This window comes from Prinia subflava, chromosome 20 (assembly GCF_021018805.1).
Source record: "Prinia subflava isolate CZ2003 ecotype Zambia chromosome 20, Cam_Psub_1.2, whole genome shotgun sequence".
Lineage (NCBI taxonomy): Eukaryota > Metazoa > Chordata > Aves > Passeriformes > Cisticolidae > Prinia > Prinia subflava.
In genome coordinates, this window is record NC_086266.1 from 4826272 (window position 1) to 4846860 (window position 20589).

General features: G+C 45.1%; 2 protein-coding genes across 4 annotated transcripts in view; both read left to right on the forward strand.

Annotated features, from left to right (window-relative positions):
• Window positions 1-646: 646 nt before the first annotated feature.
• Window positions 647-13150, forward strand: LOC134560669 (rho-related GTP-binding protein RhoG-like). 2 transcript variants are annotated; one of them, XM_063416895.1, is made up of 4 exons: window positions 651-766; window positions 2965-3045; window positions 4037-4092; window positions 8805-13150. In XM_063416895.1, exon 4 carries the CDS (start codon window positions 8826-8828, stop codon window positions 9399-9401), a length of 576 nt encoding a protein of 191 aa, XP_063272965.1. In that variant the 5' UTR covers window positions 651-766; window positions 2965-3045; window positions 4037-4092; window positions 8805-8825; the 3' UTR covers window positions 9402-13150. The 2 variants fall into 2 exon arrangements, with proteins under 2 accessions (XP_063272964.1, XP_063272965.1); XM_063416894.1 differs by lacking the exon at window positions 4037-4092 and having other exon boundaries at window positions 647-766.
• Window positions 13151-13363: 213 nt separating this feature from the next.
• The window catches only part of TAF1 (TATA-box binding protein associated factor 1), a 29643-nt gene continuing 22417 nt past the window's right edge, over window positions 13364-20589 (forward strand). For both annotated transcript variants that reach the window (XM_063416892.1, XM_063416893.1), the window contains exons 1-8: window positions 13364-13520; window positions 14345-14462; window positions 15029-15145; window positions 15931-16050; window positions 16639-16712; window positions 18670-18888; window positions 19323-19541; window positions 19717-19918. In XM_063416892.1, the coding sequence (XP_063272962.1) occupies window positions 13395-13520; window positions 14345-14462; window positions 15029-15145; window positions 15931-16050; window positions 16639-16712; window positions 18670-18888; window positions 19323-19541; window positions 19717-19918 (1195 nt within the window). In that variant the 5' untranslated portion in view covers window positions 13364-13394. The remainder of the gene's footprint in view (window positions 13521-14344; window positions 14463-15028; window positions 15146-15930; window positions 16051-16638; window positions 16713-18669; window positions 18889-19322; window positions 19542-19716; window positions 19919-20589) is intronic.

Here is a 20589-nt window from a genome sequence, read left to right on the forward strand (position 1 = left end):
CCACAGAGCCACTCAATTGGACAGTCTTATGTAGAGACAATTTTGCCATTCTTTCCTTTTGCTAGCACTATCATTATTAAGGATATAGTGTCCTTATTAAGGATACATGTTACATGTTTGTGGCTGTGCACACAATGCTCGTGGGCACTGAAGTGAATCAACCGAGAAATCATCCACAACCAGACCAAACCCCCTCTCTCAAGATGCATTCGGATAACGCATAATTACAAAACAACGCATTTAGCGTCAGCAGGATCATGGTGGGGAGGGGATGGCGGGGCTGTATCGGAGCGTTCCAGCGCGGCCACAGCCCCGGGCCGGGCCCGAGGGGATGCCCCGCTACTCTTCTCTCCCATCCGCTCCGGTCGGGGCCGTGCCCGAGGGGATGCCCCACTGCTCCCCGCTCCGCTCCTCCCGCTCCCGGGGCCGCTCTCCTCCCGCTCCCGAGGCCGCTCCTCCCGCTCCCGCTCCCGGGGCCGCTCCTCCCGCTCCCGGGGCCGCTCCTCCCGCTCCCGGGGCCGCTCCTCCCGCTCCCGGGGCCGCTCCTCCCGCTCCCGGGGCCGCTCCTCCCGCTCCCGGGGCCGCTCCTCCCGCTCCCGGGGCCGCTCCTCCCGCTCCCGGGGCCGCTCCCGCCCCGGCCGCGCCCCCTGGCGGCCCCAGCGGGAGCGGCGGCGCGCAGGGCGCGTGCGCGGCGGGCGGCGGCGGGCGCGGGGCGCGGCCGGGTCGAGGGTCCGCGGGGAGCGGCGGCCGCGGGGCCGCACCGGAGGTGAGCGCGGCGGGACGGGGCCGCGGGGGGCGGGCGGAGCAGCGGCGGGGCCCGGAGAGCCCGCGGGGACGGGCGGGGAAAGCGGAGGGCCCGGCGGGCGGCGCGGGGAGCGGCCCCGGCGGGCCCCGCGTGTGTTCCCGCCCGGCCGTGCCGGAACATCCTCCGCGCCCGGCCCCGCCACCCGCGCTGACAGCGGGGCGCGGCCCGCGGCCTCCGCCGGCCCGGGCGCCGCGGGTGCCGGCCCGGAGCGGGCTGTGGCCGCACCTGTCCGCGGGGCAGGGCAGGGCAGGGCGGCTCGGGAGCACCGGCGGCTCCTCGCCGCACCGCGTGGCGTGCGGGCTCCTCCGTGCCCTTTGCGCAGAGGGATGCGCGCCCCGGCCGCCGCGCTGGGCGGGCGAGCGGAGGGGAATGTGCAGCTCGGGGGCCCGGGGGTGCCGGGGAAGGGTTTGGGACGAGCCTCCCTCCGCTCCGGGGATGCGCGGGTCGCGCTTTGCCCGCTGCCGCGGGGTGCCGGGCTGGGGCCGGGCTGTGCCAGTCCCTGTCGGCAGCACCGCCACCAATCTGAGGCGACCTCTGCTCCCAGAGAGTGTCATAAAAAGTTGGCACAGGATGAGGAAGCCTTTGAAAGGTCTCTTGCTTCACTGCGGAGAGTGAGGGGATAGGTAATGATAGGAAGATGGGATTTATTCTCCAGAAACTGGAAAAGTGCTGTCTCAGGAGGAGCACTGCAAGGCGGTGACCTAAAACCTCTGAGGGGTGCCAGGTATTGTCTCATTTAGCAGCTGCCACGGAGCTCCCCTTCATCAGCTCAGTGGTTCTCTTCTGCAGAGCTGTGAACTTTCAGTTTTATAACAACCTGCACCGAGTCCCTGCTTAACCTCAAACCCCGAGAAGCAATGCTGCTTTTTATTTGTTCTCAACTTCTCTCTTTCTGTTTTTTTTCCCTGTGTTATTTTCTGGTTTTGTTTGGTTTTTGTCTTTTTTTTTTTTTCAGTGAGTAACCACTATATTTTTCTTTATAAACCCTTGTGATTCCCACCATAATTACTCTGAGTTATATAAAAGCTTTAAATGCTTTAATTTAAGCATTCTTTACGTGTACCTTATGCTTGCAATGTGTGTCCTGGGCTGGGGTGCAGTACTTCTTGTGGCAGCATCATTAGCTCTTTGCCTCAAGCTCATCTTTTGATTTTTAAAAAGCTCACGTTCTCTTCCGTGTAAGATGTAAAATACATCACTTGAAGGCATACTTTGGAGCCAGTTTGCCATTGTTCACCAGCACAGCGGTTTTTCTACATGGAACTGAAGATTATGAGATGTATTTTAGATTAATATTTCCATTTTAAGAAGCTTCTAAATATTATTCATAGAGGGAACTTTACAGAGATCCTGAGAAAACAATAAAATATGTGGTTTGCAATTAGTAGGAGGAAACTGAACGTGTGGTTTGATTTGCTTATGTGGTGAGGCTGTGATTCTTTTGGGGTCCAAAGTATTTTCACACAATTTGGTGCCATGTAAAGATTTGTACCTTTACAGGGAATATTTTTTTACTTTACATGGCTGTATGTGTAAATCTGATGAACTGCTGAGATACTCCTTGGCTCTGGTAACTTTTGCTCACCTTTTAGAATTGCAATACTTGATGCAAATGAGACTTGGCAGTTGTTGCAGTATTGTAGTGCACAGACCATGATAAAATACACTGAGTGCATGCATTAACTCCTGTCTTAGTCATACCAAAACTCTTTGAAAAAACGGGTATTAATTGACCAAGTGCATTTTTGTTTGGGGGTTGTTTGTTTGTTTGTTTTGGTTTCTGTGTTTTGGGTTTTTCTGTTTTCATTTGGGTTTTTTGTTTGATTTTGTTTCGGTTTTGGTTTTCGTTGGGTTTTGTTCAGTTTTTTCTTTGTTTATTCCTGTTTGTGTTTTTATTTTTTATTAACTCTCCCTCCCTCCTCCCTCTCACTTGTGAAATTTGGGTGTGGAGAAGCAGGAATCAGAGAAGTGCAACCCAATGAAAAGTGTGGAGGGGCTTTTTTTTGTCACGGGAAGAAGCTTAGATTTTCCTGGTGCAACATTTCCCTTCATGTACAACAGTGGCTTTGTTACACCTGAGAGTGCCAGCAAATGCCAAGTGACAAAAGATGATAGAAGACATACTAACAGCTTTTTATTTTTCTTCTTACCTCGAATAGGAATCAAGAATGCTTAAACTGGATTTATCGCTCATCCTGCAACGTGCTTAGAACACCTCGCCACAAAACCTTATGTCTGAGGTACTGTTTGTTTCTTTTAGCCAACAGCAGTGACTAGAGCTTTGTCAGAATCTATGGAAGATGGGAAGGATGTGGTTATTAACTTTTTATAAACTGACTGTGACCCTCAGGACCTGTGCAAGTTGCTTGTGTCACCCAGGAGGCGAGGGCAGAGCACCCTGCAGCCCCTGCTCCTTTTCTTACACCTTTGCTGTGCTCACCATCAAAGGGTTATCTGTGTTCAAACAACCTCTGAAGGATCCCTGTCTTGATTAATCCATGCCTCTGCACGTGGTTGAAGGAGGAAAATCCAAGTTTGATACTCTGCAGCTTTTGATATGTGTCATGTTCATGCGCTGGGGATCTGGATGTCTGCTGAAGTTTTGGGGTTTAGTTGCTGTGGGCTGTGCAGCTGCACCATGTCACAGGGTTATTTCATCAGCTGTGCATCTCTTCCATGAGCTAATGCCCTTTGGACATTAATTAATTAATTACCATTAATTATTAATTATCCATTTAGTATCTTGGATTCATAGAATTTGAGGTGTTTGATGGTTGGTCACTAATATCATTGCTCTGCTATAAAATCTGGAGTATGAGTGCTTGTAGTAAAAGGTTTGTGTAGCTGAGTTGCCCAAATACCTCATGCAGAAAACTTCATTTTCACTGTCGTTTCCTAAGAAATATTGCTTATATGTGTTTCATCCCTGAAAAAAAAAATCTTTAAAGCAACAAAGCAATTTCAGCCTAATTTGACAGACGTAGAGGTTTTAAAAAATATTATTTGAAAGGTTTTGATGGGTTTCTTTTATTTCCTAGAAACAGCTTTTTGTGTCAAAAGGCATGAAGGGCTTTCTAGCATTGGCACTGAAAGAACAACCAGCGAGAATTGCACTCCTGTTATGTGCTTGGGAGCTGAATTTGTAGGCAGAGAGCTCTGGAGAGAGCTTGTGGATTATTTTTTCCCCTCTCTGCAGCCACTCAGACTGTTGCAGTTTTATTTCTCTTGCAGGTAAATGGCAGGACAGAAAGTGGTGTGAAAACTTTGAGAGGCACTGACAAGTCCAAGTAGGTCATTCATTGCTGAAGGATATGAGGGATGAGGTCTCCTATTTAACTTTTTCTGCTCTTTCTTGGCACACATTCTGAAAGCCTGGCACTTCTCCATCCCTTTGGCACTTGCCTAAAACAATGGCCAGTAAGCTGAGCTGTTGTGGGATAGTAGCAGAGTCTTGATTAAATTGCTGAGAGCCCCTTTCTCTTTCCTGCTAAGCTGCACATGTGAATTAACTCCTTTGCAGGGGTGAGGATGGTGTGATATATTTAGAATAGCCCCATCCACCCAGCTCTTTGTTGGAAGTTCCTGCCTGACTTCATGTTTCAGGCAGAGTGAATCGTCTCTGATCTGGTTTTTGGTAATGAAAGATGAGCAATTAAATTGTTTGGATTTCTTCTGGCCCTGGTAAAGCAGGATCTGGTTCTCTGAAGCAGCGAGGGCTTGATGAAATGTGATGGCTGAGCAGAATGACACAGCTCAGTACAGCTGATTTCAGCTGTGGAACTCCTAGAGAGTTTTCTGCTCAGTTTTGGCCAAAATGAGGCCCTATCTATCTTTTCTAACTGAAAAGAGAAGGAAGGAAGAGCTGACAAACTCAGTGAGAGTGAGCTTATCAAACAATATCAAAGCTAAAATCCACCTAACAAGGAGGCATTTGATGTTAAAAGAGCAAAGGCAGAGGCATGTGCTGCTGAGTAGTTCTGCAAAGAGGTTTTAGAAGTGTAGGAAGTACAGAAAGCATAAATCTAGAAAACTACAAAAGGATCCAGGTTCCTGTTTTCTCTCTGTTTTCTGTCACTGTATTCTCCCTTCTCTCAGCAGACAGAGAACTTCCCTTCAGGAGTGTTGAGGGGAAGATCTAGAAGTTGTTTCTCTACCACAAAAAAAATAAATTCTGATGCAACATGAAGTTACTCTGTGTGAGTGTTCCAAGTAGTGAATTTCCCCAGCAAATGTTCATTTGGAGAGCGAGCTGTCCGTGTTAATGATACCAGAAAATGCTTAATTAGGTCAGAACAGGAGCAGCTCTTCAGATGATGTCTTGACATGTTGATTGAAATCTTGCACATTCCAGAGCAAGTGCCAGGTGTGCAGGCAGTGAAGTCAGACTTAGCAGCATCTTCTGAGAAGGAAACTAACCCAAACAGGGAATGCCAGTTTTCAAATTCAAAGTCACTGATGGACAAGATAGAAATAACTCTTATCTCAGTATTTTTGTGCAATGCCTCTGCGTAGGGTGATTTTTGTTGTTGCTTTAAAAAAATTTGTTATTTAATTTGAAAATTATTCCCATTCTGCTGTAACTGCTAGAACTTTAACTGTAATAAAAGCCCTTTTTCTGCAAGGACTAAAGAACCTGGATTACCTCTCACCACTTTGGATTTTCCGTTCACTTATTTCTCTTGCTGCATAACCTTTCAACTTGGCTTTGAAGCTTGTGCCCAGCTTTCTGTTTCTAAACTGTTTTTTTTTAATGTGTTGACGTGTTAATCTGTATTTTTCTCTCTTTCAGTTCTTGTTACTTGTTGTATGTGGAGATTTTCTTTCTAAAGTTTCCCCAAAAATTCTTTTGAAGGTCACCAAAAAATTCCTGAACAAACCCTAAATCAATTTTCCTACTCTTGGTAATATTTGTTGGTATATATTTGTTTTGTTTTTGCAGTATGGGTTTTTTTTTTTCAATGTATATTTTTATTTAGATAGCATGCAGTGTCACCTTCAAGGGTGCTTAACAATTTCCCATACAAATTTGAACCCCAGCTTTTTACTATTTTATGAGAGTTTTATTGTAGGGAAATTGTTTACTAAAAAAATAATTAGCAATTTCATACATTATGAGTTATTAAATACATGAATTTAATAGAAAAGACCTGATGGAGGTAATATTAGTTTGCTTGGTTGTGACTTAAATTAAAAAACTCTTTGTCTTCCATATATAAATCTTTAACCAAGCTACCCTTGCTTACAACATCATTTTCTTGAGTCAAGTAGCTTCTTCCTACTCTTTATTTTTTTGATTAATTTATCTAAATTTTGTGTTTCAATACAAAGAATGTGTATCCTGGTGTGTGTTTGTTTTTCTGTATTGCATATGCCACACACGATTCCTTTCAGCTCAGGCAGCCTCCTTTAAAGGGGCCCTTCAGAGAATCATACTTAAAAGCCTCCAAGCTCTTTAGCTGTGTTTGTGTAGTTAATGCTTTGCCCAATGCCTTGGCAGGTCTGCATGGAGTTATTTCCCCTTGCAAATGTTGCTCTTTTAAAATCCTAGCTTTAGTGAGGTAATTCAAGGTATTAGTGCAGTGAAAAGAGCATTCATGTTTCAGGCTTTTTTTGTTACTTTATTACCGATTTCCAAACTGAAATCTCTAATTCTCAAATAAAACACCAACAAAGTAATCTTTGAGTAACACAGTTTCATTGGATGTAGTGAATCAGGTTGTGTTAGCTGCTGATGGTCTGGGGTACCCGTGGCTTTGGAGTTTATCCATTTTGGAAGCTGTGTTGCCTGGCAGTGCTGGTGTGACCCTCCAGTGCCACCCATGTGCAGGCTGGGGTGCAGTTTGGGGACACCCTGTCACTCTCTGCAGAGCTCTGGACAGAAGTGCATAGAAATTTAAGAGATGTAAGTCCTTGGGGGAGCTAGTTTGGGTTTTAAAGAGAGATCTGTTTACAAGTGTTTGCAATTTGTTTATTTTAGAAACTAGGGAGTGGCATATAAAAGGCTTTGTGTATCATCTTGTTCTTCATGAGACTTTTGTTGCTGACTTAGCTGTGCCATCCCTGTGATGTCACTTGTTACTGGCTGGTCAGAATGAATTGTCTGCTGCACAGATGGTTCATTTTGGAAAAAAATCTTTGCTCTGGAAGCAGTGGTGTTGGTCACCACTACAGTTTCTGGCACAGCATGTTCTGGTGCTTCAGGGTTTTGATGTAAGTGCAGGAATGGGCTTTAAAACCTGCCCTGTGTGCTGCAGCCAGGCTTTGGCAGCAGGAGCAGCATGAGGTGATTCCTTCCCACCATGTGTGGCCACTGGGGTTTCTGCAGTGTCTGTGTACATGCATTGATAGTTCCTTGAGCTCTGTGTGTTGTAGTGAGCAGTCAGTGTTTGTGCCAAAGCTCCAGGTACCCTATTTGCACTTAGTTCAGAAAAATCGTGTGCTCCCAGTGAGAATGTGGATACAGATAGAGACTTCCTCTAAAAGGACAAAGCTGAGGCTTTAATGGGAATGAATTATTGATTTGTTTGGATGGTCTTGAAGTTCTATATTCCCTTTGCTACTTTGATGCTGTCGGAGCTGGATCTTTCTGGAATATGCAATCAAAATGTTTTAGGTTGGAAGGAACCTTTGGAAATCATCTGGTTCAACCACCCTGCAGTGAGTGGGGACATCTTCAACAAGATCAGGTTGCTCAGGGCCCCATCCAGCCTGGCCCTTAATATTTCCAGGTGTGGAGCAGCCCAAATTTATCTGGGCAACCTGTCCCAGTGTTTCACCAGCCTCTCTGTAAATAACTTCTACCTTATATCTAATCTAAATCAATCTTTTCTTAGTTTAAAGCCACTACCCCATGTTCTATAATAACAGCCCCAGCTAAAAAGTTCTTCCCACTGTTCTCTTCTGTTTGAAGCAGGATATTTTCTGCTGGCTGCAAGTTGAGGATTTACTGATAGTACCTCAAAGGCATTTGGGTGAGAAGGCAGATACAAGTTCCTTCTTGTTCAGGCTAGCAGTGGAAGCTCCAGCACACAAGAAATGTGCAACAAATGACTGCTTGTAGTTAGCTCCATGCTGTTTTCAAGCTTCTTGCTGTTCATGTGATGAAAGTTTAAAATTAATAGTGTTTTAGACTGTATCAGTTTGATTGTCAAACCTACTCTTCACATATCAGGAAAGGGATATGGAAAACCTCTAAGTGCCAAGTATCTCCTGAGTAACAATTCCCCAGGAAAGGTGTTTGACTGCTGATCTTTAGGGCATGTATTTTTCTCGTGCTCATTATTTAGAGGACACCAAGTAACTCAAGCCTATTAAGTTTTGCTTGTTCTGTCAGTGATTAGTGAGAGTAATCTGTTCTTGGCTTCTTTAGAAAAATTCTTTATGGATTCTAATCTGGGTTACTATGGCTAGCTGGATTTCAAAGAACAGCTTTTCTTGAACGTGCTACTTTCTGAACCTTTTATCTGGTGCCCTGTAAATAATGTAGTTTATTCAGGACTGATTGATCTAAAGGTAGTGAATTATTATTGTAAACAGTAGCAGTGCCCAGAAATTAATATCTTGATTATATTTATAACTTTTGGACCTTTCTTTGTGGTAAACTGTTTAGGTAGCTGACTGTAGGCAAGTGTGGGTGTGTGTGTGTGTACAGAGGTGGATGTGTGAACCTACAAACGACAGAATATCTTGTTCCTGGGTCTCAATCCCTTTCCACTTGCAGGTGCCTCTAAGGACTTGTCCTTTTGCCTGTGGGAAACAGTCTGGCAGTAAGGCAAGACTGTGGGAATTTGGCTAATTTGTACTTACATGGTTGGAATGCAGCCAATTGTCACTTAGCTCTCCACTCATTGCATCTCCATTTCACTATTGTCTTTCTAGCCCCGAGACACTGAATGTGATAGGAAATCCTCAGCTATATTAAAAACACTTGCTGAAGCTTATCTTCACAGTGCCCACTGCAGCGTGCTTTGCCTAACCCCTCTCCTCTTGCTTCGTGCAGGACTTTGTTCCCGGGTGAAGGATGCAGACCATAAAGTGCGTGGTGGTCGGAGATGGCGCGGTGGGAAAAACCTGCCTGCTCATCAGCTACACCACCAACGCCTTCCCAGAGGAGTACATCCCCACCGTGTTTGACAACTACAGCGCCCAGATGACCGTGGATGGCCGGACAGTCAGCCTGAATCTCTGGGACACTGCGGGCCAGGAGGAGTACGACCGCCTGCGCACGCTCTCCTACCCCCAGACCAACGTCTTCATCATCTGCTTCTCCATCGGCAGCCCCTCCTCCTACGCCAACGTCAGGCACAAGTGGCACCCTGAGGTTTCCCACCACTGTCCCAATGTCCCCATCCTTTTGGTGGGCACCAAGAGAGACTTGAGGAGTGACCTGGAAACGGTTAAAAAGTTGAAAGAGCAGAGCTTGGCTCCCACTACCCCGCAGCAGGGGACTTCGCTGGCTAAACAAATTGGAGCGGTCAAATATTTGGAGTGCTCGGCGTTGAATCAGGAGGGTGTTCGGGAGGTGTTTGCTGAAGCTGTCCGTGCAGTTCTGTATCCTGTGACAAAGAAGAACACAAGAAAATGTGTCTTGTTGTAGTTGCCTTGGTTGGTGGGTGTTGGAAGTTGACTAGAATCTTGGAGGGCTTTTTAACGAGTTAAATTGAAGATTTGCATCTTGCACTAACAGCTCTGAGCAGAAATGGTTTATACAATGAATATTCTTGCAGTCTTACTGCTTCAGGGAAACTGAAACAGAACAGGTTTTTTTGTTCCAACTGAGAGGTCAAATACCTACTTTATTTCTAAAGTTCCAGTCTCCAGCTTCTCCAGGGATCACTTGATTATTTTAGTGGAGGAATAATAAAAGAGGAGACCTCTTTGAAGCCACTTCTTTACTAGATAGCCATCAGTTACTAGATTTGCTGAAAAGCACAAATTCTGATAACTTTGCTTTAAGTGTAGCTTAAAGCTTTTAAGTTTGCTGCTTTTCCCATCCTTTATTTACTGATTGAATTTGTTTTACAAACAGAAGTCTGGCTGTCCAGTTTTGTCAATTTAAAGCTTGAAAACAATTATTTTACTTGCAAAAATGCCTGAACTATTATGGAGCTTCACCTTACAGTGAACAGTGATTGATTGTATGAAGAGTTAGCATTAGGCATGGTTAATACAATGAGCAAGACCAAGGGAATACCTGCAATGATTTATTAATAGAAGCAGGAGCTGATTTCTCCTTATGTAAGGAACTTAAAATAATGATGACTCACTCAAATGAGTGATTTTCAGATTCTGAGGTGGAGAAGTGGAAGAGTAGTTTAGATTCAAGTCTTCCATAATCTTCTAAACTTTTTTGAGATTTTATTTCACTGTCCAAAGAGACTTTGCACCCTGAGAATAAAGTTTTAACAGTTACCTTCTCAGGCTGACTGAGGTATTTAGGATGACACTTCTCAAAATGAGATTATCAGTGTAATCCCTTTGATGCATCCCAGAGACTTGACAGCAGCTCTTGAGAAATTAATTGCTTCAATTCCTAACATTCTTGGGGCCACCATCTGAGATTTTTATGGCAAATTCCTTTGTTATTTTTCTGTGAGGGGACTGACAGAAAATTTGGAGGTTCTGTTTACAGGAACCTGTGCTTCTTCCTGTTTTCAGTTCAGTCTCTAACAGTTAGCCAGTCACTGGATAGGATTACCTGGGCTGTTTTTTTCCTCTCCTGGATGCTCAGTTATTATAAACTCTTTTTGACCGAACTTCTATTTACACATACTTTTTAACCTCCTTCAGCAGCTCTAGTAAGTGGCAGCTGGCTTTTATTTTCAGGATGTGCACTGTTCTTTATGTGTGGTTCCGGGACCAGCTGAGGAGTGAGCGCATGAGCCCTTCCTTAGACTCAACCTTCCAGCTCCGTGGTATGAAAGCAGCATGCTTCAAAGATACTTTGTGTGAAACCACTGGTGCTGGACTGGGCTTTGTTGTCTGAAGTTGACAGTGCTGTCTTTGTCTGGCTGCAGCCTCAATTGGTCATTCAGAACTTGCTTTTTCTTGTGATTCCCACACATGCGAAACCGCACTGGTGTATACCCTGGTCTGAAAAAAAAAAGTGCCTCGTTTTAGCAAGATAACAGAAAATACATCAACAAGGTTATTAGGGATCTTGTATTAATTTGACCTTGCTTTATCTGATGCTGGCAAAAATACTAGATGAATAGAAACGTTTGCATTTGTGCCCTAATTCCACTATTTGGATAGAAATGTTGGTATTTGTGCCCTAATTCCACTATTTGAAGAGGATGTGCCTTTCTTCAGCTGGTGTAACTGATGCTGACACTACCTGCAGTTTTTTTTAATCTCAGACGTGCTCATTTTGGGGCTGCTTCAGCCAATTGCAAGCCACAGATTATAAATTGCAATTAATCCAAATACTGATACCTGTGGTTAGTGAACCGAGAGAGTTCCAAATGCTGAGCACAGGCAGTACCAAAACACCCCTTCTGCAGGATGTTTGCAGAAGCCTGCACATTTTTCTTCACCAAGTGCCATTGCCTGGAGTGTCTTTGTGTCTCTTGCACTTGCAGAGGAGGTGCTGTTCCAGATGTGGTTCCTGCCCTGAAGGCTGTGAGGGTGTAGAGAATTCTCTGAGATAACCTCTACTTACCACGTTCTGCCTTTGCTTTAGCTGTAGGCCTTTAGTGTGGGCTGGACTTGCAGGCAGCAATTAACTCTGTGCCTTGTAATTCAAGATTATTTTCTGTAGGTAAATTTCAGTAACTGAGTAAATAGACTTTATCTTGTTTAAAATGTATTTATTTAAGCCAGTGCACATGGTTTGTTTTAATGCTGGTCAGACCTAAATCAACTGCCTAGTGACCCCGGTGCAAGCCCATAACCTTTGCTTTATTCAGAAATGTACTTTTAAAAGTCTGTGATATGTTTGAACTAGTCTTAAGAGGTGCCTGAAATTAAAAGTCTACCTTTTTTTTTTTTTTTTGGCTACATAGATTTGCAGTTTTGTACTGAAGCTACTACTGTTTTTAAAAGTTTTTACTTTTTTACATACTGAAATCTTTTAATCCTGCCTCTTTTTGTGGTTATTCCTAACTGAATTACAAGCATTTTGTGGAGAAGAAAACTTGTGAACAAGTATTATTGCACAACCCCTCCATTTCTGTAGGCTCAAGCAGCCATCCTGGGGCGAACTGGAAGAGAGTATAGCAAGATAAAATTCAACTGCTTAATCAATTTGATTTGGTTACACTGCTGATTACATTATGCCAGAACACCTTATCCCCACTTAGATTGCTTAGTAAATGGATTGCACAACAGTGCTGAGGAGAATAACATGATAGTGATGAAAATGAGCAGAGGGAACTTTGAACCATCAAAGACTTTTTACTCACTTTGGAGAACCTGATTATTTAAATGCTTTGTATTTCTGTCACTCTCTGACAGGAGTAAAAGTCCTGGCTAGTAGCTGGTTTCCTCCAGCCTCTGCTTTTCTTGAGGGTGAGCTTCAGGACAAATCCAGCAAGCTTTTCCTTTAAGTGGGCATTCTCTTTTCCTCATCCTCTTTCCTTTTTTTCCCTCTTGGAATTCTTGGTGCCTTTTATTGTGAGTAGTCCAGTGCTTCAGTTTACAATCAGTTCTGTTTCTCCCATGCTTTATTTTTCTTCTGTGGGCAGTTGACAAATACAGACTTCACATCATCCCATAGCAGGATTTTGTTTTGTTTTGGGAGGTCAGAAAACTCTGTGGGTTTCCTGAACAGTTCGAGGTCCTTTGGTTTGTTACTGAATAGAGATGCAATGTGTATGTCTTAATCCACAGAAGAGACTCACTGTGAAGACACAGATTTTACCCTTTGCTTTGTGAATGATTTCTGAACTACTTGGTTTGTTTATTTTTTTTTAAAATACAGCTGAAGCTGAGCAGTTCAGGAATTACGCGTCCAAAGGATATCCATGAGGTGTGCTTAGATGTGGAAGTGCTTTCTTCAGTTTACAGCTGTAGCTATTTCTATGAAATTTAAACTAGAAGAACCTCCCTGTGCTTTGTCTCCGGGTGCTAAACCTCACTGTGTAGAACCCTTGGTGCTGCTTGGGCTGACCCCGAGAAGTGGATTTATCTCAGGGGGGTCCCAACCCCCAGAGCGGGCAGCAAGGACTGCCCATCAGCAGTAGGAGCCCAAGACTCTGAAGTGTGGTACTGATACATACACTGGTAACTTGATTTTATGCTATAAAATAATTTGTATTGCATCTAACAGTTTTAAAGGATTTTTTTCCTCTTTTTTTAAAAAATAAATTATGCATAATTACATTGTAATAAACCTTTCCTCACCTCTCTGGCTGTCGCATTAACTCGCCCTGCTGTTTGTACCGCACCCGTGCTGAAGGCAGCTCTTTCCTGTGGAAAGCCAGGCCCGGCTCCTCGAGGCAATAAAGGAATTTTTGGGAAGGCCGGAGCGTGTGCGCGTCCTTGCTGCGCCGCGGGCGGGGCCGCGCGGGGGCGCTGTGGGCGGGCGCCGCCGCCGGGGCCGCTCCCGCTCCGCTTCCGCCTCGCTCTCGCTGTCGCTGCGGGCGCAGCGATGTCGGACTCGGACAGCGAGGAGGAGGCGGATGGCGGCCGCGCAGAGCCCTTCTCCCTGGCCGGGTTCCTCTTCGGCAACATCAATGAGGCGGGGCAGCTGGAAGGGGACAGCGTCCTCGACAAGGTAGGGCCGTGTCGCTCCGGGAAGGCACCGCGGGCTGAGGGACGGGCGTGAACGGGGCTGCCTGAGGCGACCTGGGCTGTACCGGGGTGAAGCCAGGGTGACCCGGTTTGTGCCGGGATACACCGGGTTGTAACGGGATATCCTGAGCTCTGCTGGGGTGAACCGGGATATATCAAAGTGCTCGGGATGTCCCGGACTGTCCTGGGGTGCTCCGGGATGTCCTGAGGTGTTTTAAGGTGTCCTGTGGTCAGCCGGGATGTCTCAGGATGTCCTGGGGTGTCCTGTGGTCAGCCGGGGTGTGTCCCAGAATGTCCTGGAGTGTCCTGTGGTCAGCCAAGGTGTCCCGGGATGTCTCAGGATGTCCCAGGGTGTCCTGGGGTGTCCCGTGGTCGGCCGGGATGTCCCAGGATGTTCCAGGATGTTCCAGGATGTCCCAGGATATCCTGGGGTGTCCTGTGGTCAGCCAGGATGTCCTGGGGTGTCCCAGGATGTCCCAGGGTGTTCCAGGATGTCTCAGGATGTCCTGGGGTGTCCCAGGATGTCCCAGGGTGTTCCAGGATGTCCCGGGATGTCCTGAGGTGTCCTGTGGTTAGCCGGGATGTCCCGGGATGTCCTGGGGTGTCCTGTGGTCGGCCAGGATGTCCCAGGGTGTTCCAGGATGTCCCGGGATATCCCAGGATGTCCTGGGGTGTCCTGTGGTTAGCTGGGATGTCCCGGGATGTCTCAGGATGTCCCGGGGGATGCTCGGGGCGGGCTCTGGGGCAGGACCCAGCAAGCGCCCGAGGGCCCCGGCGCTCGGAGCCTCCCAGCTCTGGTCTCCCCAGGAATCCAAGAAGCACCTGGCCGGGCTGGGCGTGCTGGGGCTGGGCAACCTCATCACCGAGATCACCGCCAGCGAGGAGGAGAGCGCCGAGAGCGAGGGAGCGCACCTGGACGAGGAAGGTTTGGCGCTGGGATCGCTGTGCTTGGGTAGCCGAGGGGCTGCAGGGTCACAGCTCTTACCGGAGAGAACAAAATGCACCAGGGTCGGCAGGGAATATCGTGGTGTTCCCTGGTCAGAGGCCCTCTGTCAAAGGCCTTCCCTTCTCCACTTTGCCAAACAATCCCACAGTAGCTCCTGATCCATTTTGTACTTGTTCCCTTTATTTTTTTAATAAGGTTTTTTTAATTATCTGTCCCTCCTCCTTCATAAATAAGCTTTGTCTGTATTAAAGAAGTCAGCTTAGCACACAGTATTATGGTATCTCTTTCTGGACCTGTTGAGCAGTTTCAGTGAGTAAGTGATAGATGTTCCTTATGCTAAAGTTGTTTGTTTACTTACCAGTCTTTTAGGGGAAATTCAGAGCCATGAGAGCTTTTAATTAGAATGAGAGGAAAAGTACTCTGGTGAGAGATGTTAATCAGATAGTTTTGTTCTTTTAAATAAAAGAAGCATAGCGAAGGATTCATAAGTACTTAGTGAAGTCTGATGTAGCATAAATTAGGATAAAGTTTTGTTTTCTTCCTAGGCTGGGTTAAGAGCACAGAGGATGCTGTTGATTACTCAGACATCACTGAAGTGGCAGAAGATGAGAGCCGTCGGTACAAGCAGGCGATGGGCAGCCTGCAGCCAGCTCGAAGGCCAGGTAAAGGGGGTCAGCACTGCAGGTCTGCCTGCAGGAGGTGTTCTGGGGCATTGTGCTTTTTCACTCCTTGCTTCAAGAGCCCAGTGTCAGCTTTTGTGAAACTGTCTTCACTGGATGAAGCCACTGCTTGCTGTCTTCCTCTTTTAAGGAATCAGTTCCTCATTGGAGTCACTTCAATCTTAGTATCCCTCTCCTGTTTTCCTCTGTAATTTTTTTTAAGGCTTTCTGTAGAAGGCACCTTGGTTCTTTTATTGGTCCCAATCTCTGTCTGGCCTAGAATACGCTTTCAAAAATAAACAGCTTTTCCATTTCAGTAGCTGCTGATAAAAATGCTATATCTTGGCATATTCTTTAACAATGTCTCACACTTAACCTTTCTGGTGACTTTCTGTGGTTAGTGAGTTAAAAAGGTGATTAGGACTTTTTAACCCACTTTTTAAAATTTGGTCTACAAAGTGTGAATAAAAGAACCTGATAGCAGAATACATAAACACATAAGCAAATTGTGACTAAAAGGAAGTCGTAGCAGAATATATACACACACATATATTTTAAGTGCTTTGGTCATCTTTCTGTCAGTTTCTCTTTGTCCTTCCTCCCCTCTATTTGTAAAATTTACATCTTGGAAATGAGTTTGTGCAGAAAGCTGAACTGGTAAGAATTTTCATCTAGTTGTAAGATGAGAATGGTGTCTATGCCATCAGGTTGGAGACAGAATAAATGGAAAGGGTGCCTGTTTTTTTTTTATTATCTTTAACACATGGTCTTGTCTCCTCCCTGGTTAGATGAAGATGAGGATGATTACGATGCTGACTCTGAAGACATTGACTCCAAGCTGATGCCGCCACCACCACCACCTCCAGTACCTGGAAAAAAAGAAGATGAAAAGGATGCAGCTGTCACTGGTGAGTGAGGACTTTCTTCTTCTCTCTGGCAATGTGACTGTCTGAAGGAAGCAGATGCCGCTGTGCAGCAGTTCTGTGGCGCCACACGTCCCCAAACCTCAGTCTGCAGGCTGCATCTGAGGGTGAGTGTTTGCAGGATTGCCTGAAATCCAGGGTGAAGTATTTTATTTCCAGTGACTGTTGAAATACCTGTATTGACAATGAAACTGCTTTTTTATCTCATCCTCTCAGTCGTGGCTGAGGAGTGCACCTGGAACGCTTAGGATAAAATGAAAAGGTTAAACCAGAATGGTACTTAGAGCACCTGCACGGGCTTAATTTTTGCATAACTTGGTCTAAACACTAAATGTGGCACTATGGGGTTATGCTAGGGGAGAGGGAGGAGACCTGTTTGTTTATGAGGTGCTTGTTCTATTGTAGTATCTGAAGATGGAGACGGTATCATTTTGCCCTCCATCATTGCTCCTTCCTCTGCTGCCTCCGACAAGGTGGATTTCAGCAGCAGCTCTGATTCTGAGTCAGAGATGGGACCTCAAGAATCCAGGCAGGCAGAATCCAAGGAAGGCAAACTCACACTTCCTCTTGCAGGAATCATGCAGCGAGATGCTACCAAACAGTTGCCAAGTGTTACAGAGCTCTTCCCAGAATTTCGACCAGGCAAGGTATTGTAAGAGATCCGTGGAAGAGATGTGTGTCATGTAAGCCCTCTAAATATGCATTGTACAGTATTTAAGGGTATGTACTCAGTAATCACATTGGTGTTCTTGCTCACTCAATACTTTCTTTAGTTTCTCTGTGCTGCTGTTTCCAGATTGCTTTTTATCTAATAATTTTTCTGCCATTTGGAGGAATCTCTTAAAAAGTGTCTTATAAATCAGGGTGTGAATTTTTTGCTGACTGTAGCAAAGGCTTGTTGATTTGATACTTTTGCCAGATGATTAAACCCAGTGCTAATCTGTCTGCGTTCTGCCTTTTCTGGTAAATATTTGCTCCTTCTTTTATGCTGTCCTGAACTTGGTGTGCTTTTCCTGTAACAATTTGTGATCTCAATCTTTACTTAATTCTCTCTTGAAACTGCTCTGAGCATAAATTAGAAATCACCTCAAAGCAAGTTGGTTCAAAGAATGGTTGAGTTTTGCACAAAGCGAATTCATTACAATTCTTTCCTAAATGCTTCCAAATAGAAAAATGCAGTTTATGTATTTCAGTAATTATTTTGGAAGTTTTAAAGCTGTCAAGAAGAGAGGAAAGGTAGTAGAAGGACAATGAAGATGGGCTTATAGTTGCCAAACAGATAGTTGTGGACAAGGATAACTAGTTTTATGTGTGCCTCAGAGAGTTTGTATAAGGAGCTGAATAATTTGCATAATTAAATGTCATATTTTAATGATTTAGCTGACCACTATCTGTTGGTAATTTAGGCGAGGCTCTAGCACAGAAGTTTCCCTTCTCAATGTTTTCTAGGCTTTGCAAACTTGTATTTCTGTGTATCAGTTGGTGTGTTCATTTCTCTGAACACATAATTCAGAGACTGGCTCAGTGTTGGGTGTGCCCAGTGGGTGCAGAAATCAGTGCAAGCAGTTAATGATGAGCACTTCTTATGATTAATTCATGAGCTGGCAAAGCCTAAAGCCGTGTAGATTTTGCTATGAGGATGGGCTGGTGTGAATGTTAATATAACAATGTATTTTTGGATGAAACCTCCTAAAATAGCACAGAAACAGTGATTTGTGTCCATTTAGCCAGTAGCTTAACTATGTCTGAGACATTTGCTCTTCATGACAGGTCATTGAAACTGGGTAAAGGCTTCATAAATAATTTGTGGGAGTTTTGGGAAGAAGTTTTACATGGATGTAGGCAGAGGTGGAGAGGGGTCATATAAACATTTCCTTTGAAGATCAGTGTAACAGATTAACAGGGAACATTGATAGGGTGTATCTGCAAATCTTTGGTGCTAATTCCTGTTTTCTTAATATGTCAGTTGATTTAGAAATAATGTTTTACCTCTTTAAAAGACTTGTTATAAGAAAATAAATTTAAGTGCTTAAAAAAGAGCAATCATACCCATAGAAGGAACAGGGGAGAAAAGGTTACCATTAGTGCAGGTTTTGGAGGTATGCAGTGTAGGGGAACTACATTATAATGGAAAGAAAAATAAGTATTATTTCTGGACCATATTATTTATCTGTTTGCTTAAGAAATCTCTATATAACTCTCTTGTAGCTTGTCTCTTTTGCTGATAATTTTATCAACTCTTCTTCAACCTCCATCTGTCTTTCTGAAGATTTTGGATCGTTCAGAATGAAAATCAGTTATTTCCAGGTGGTGTCTAAGCACATGCCCAATATGTAAAGGCAGTCCTTCTTGCCTCTGGCTTTCTTTGTGTCTGAAATTAAGAATATGTCCTTTTGAAAAGGAGGGATCCATCAAACAGAAGGATCAGAAACTCTTTTTTCCAAGTATAAGCAAGAGATTGTTGATTGCATTGGGAACTGGGATTGTATCACGGGCCAAGCTTCTGAATTTCAGAGCTCTCTCTTGCATTACTGTTCCTCAGGTGAGGGCAAGCTTTCCACAGTGTCTTTTTTAGTCTGACCCTCTTGTTTTTCCCTGCTGCAGGTGCTGCGTTTCCTGCGTCTCTTTGGCCCCGGGAAGAACGTCCCGTCGGTGTGGCGAAGCGCCCGGAGGAAACGCAAGAAGAAGCATCGGGAGCTGGCACAGGAAGTGCAGATACAGGAGGGTGAAGTTGTGGTTGAGAGTGGAGTGGAAGGAAAATCTCCTTGGGAGTATGAGTTTGCTGCTCCTCCCCCTCCTGAGCAGTGCCTTTCAGATGATGAGGTGGGATATCTGAGGCTTAGAGAGGGTCACCAACTAGTGCTGGGGGTAGTAGTGGATTGGACAGCAGCTTTTAGAGGAAGGAGTTTTTCCCTCAAAAGAGAAGTGGAGAACAGGGTTGGCCTTTATTCCAGCTAGGCAGCAGCTCTTCTCCAAATACTAGTCAGTGACTTCAGGTAATTGCTTCTTACTGAGAAGGCTGCATCCATAGTACAGGATCAATAGGAGAGCTTTCCCTCTTGGTATCAAGAAGAAATCTCTGTGTTCTTGGAAGCCTAATTGCAGAACATTCTTGAGACAGCTAGTAAGTATGGAAAAGAACTCAGAAATGCTTTTGTTCTGTGAGAATAAGCTGGAAAACTCAGCAGGAAGAGACCTCTCACTGACACTTAGACAAACCACCAGTGTTAATCACTCCCTCCTTTGCTGTGCTTCAGATTACCATGATGGCCCCTGTGGAGTCGAAATTTTCCCAGTCCACTGGTGACATCGACAAGGTGACAGACACCAAGCCCAAGGTGGCCGAGTGGCGCTACGGCCCCGCCCAGCTGTGGTACGACATGCTGGGCATCCCCGAGGACGGCAGCGGCTTCGACTACGGCTTCAAGCTGAAGGAGAAGAGCGAGCAGGAGGCTGAAGGACACACAGAGGACGGGGTGAGAGGGGAATCTGGGTGTGCAGAGGGATGTGGGGATTGCTGCACAGTGAGAGTCTGGTGATGGGCTGGTGGATGGTTGTGTGCCGTGCAAAGTGAGACTTTGAATTTTCCTCTGCTAGTTTGAAAGGATGTCTTTCAAGTCAGATCTTCCAACAGTTATTGCTCCCTTCCAGGATGCAGAGTCGACGAAGGAGAAGGATGATCTGCTAGCTGATGAGCACTTCCTCATGGTGACACAGCTGCAGTGGGAGGATGATGTCATCTGGAATGGGGAGGATGTCAAGCACAAAGGGACTAAGACGCAGCGTGCGAGCTTGGCGGGCTGGCTTCCATCCAGCATGACCAGGAATGCCACTGCATACAATGCCCAACAAGGTGATCAGGGGTCAGACACCAACTGCACTATCTGTAGTTGAGCTGACTCATTACGTGCCCTACTGCAGCACTTAGTAAAATTGTACATGTACAGTTGCGTGTCTCAAATGTAGAACATAATTCCCCCTGTCAGGGAATGCTTTTTTGGCAAAATCACAGCTCCATTGAGAATTCTGAGACTTGGCTTCTTTCCCAAAACAGAGTAGGTCACTTCTGTTAAAAAAACCCAATCCCAGATCTGTCTTTCTTATTTCCATGTGGAATACCAGATGCTGGATCCATCTACATTAATACTTAATAAAGCTACTCTTAGGTTTTCCTCTTTTTATAGGCTAGTGGAATTTTGTTTACTTTTGTTTTTAATTGGAAGAATTATGTAAAAGTCATCAGAAGTTTCTCCTCAACTAAGAATGGTATTCTGTTTTTTCTAGATGGGAAGTAACAATTCCTACAAGCCTCAGAATTCTTTTAGACATGGATGCATTTTAAAATGAAAATGTTCATGTAGAATGAATGTTTGTCTTCTGTTTTTTATATCTTTTCCTGCTTCTACAAGGAAAAACTAATGGGAATGCCAGATCTTTATGGGGTATCAGTGTCAGTCCTTTAGTGTTCAGCTGTGGGTACAAGACACTGTTGTGTTGGGTAGGTGAATTGGAGATTCTCTGGAG

Bases quoted from the DNA above. Each gene is read 5' to 3' on its own strand.
- LOC134560669 (XM_063416894.1), top strand. From the start codon at position 8,826: ATGCAGACCATAAAGTGCGTGGTGGTCGGAGATGGCGCGGTGGGAAAA.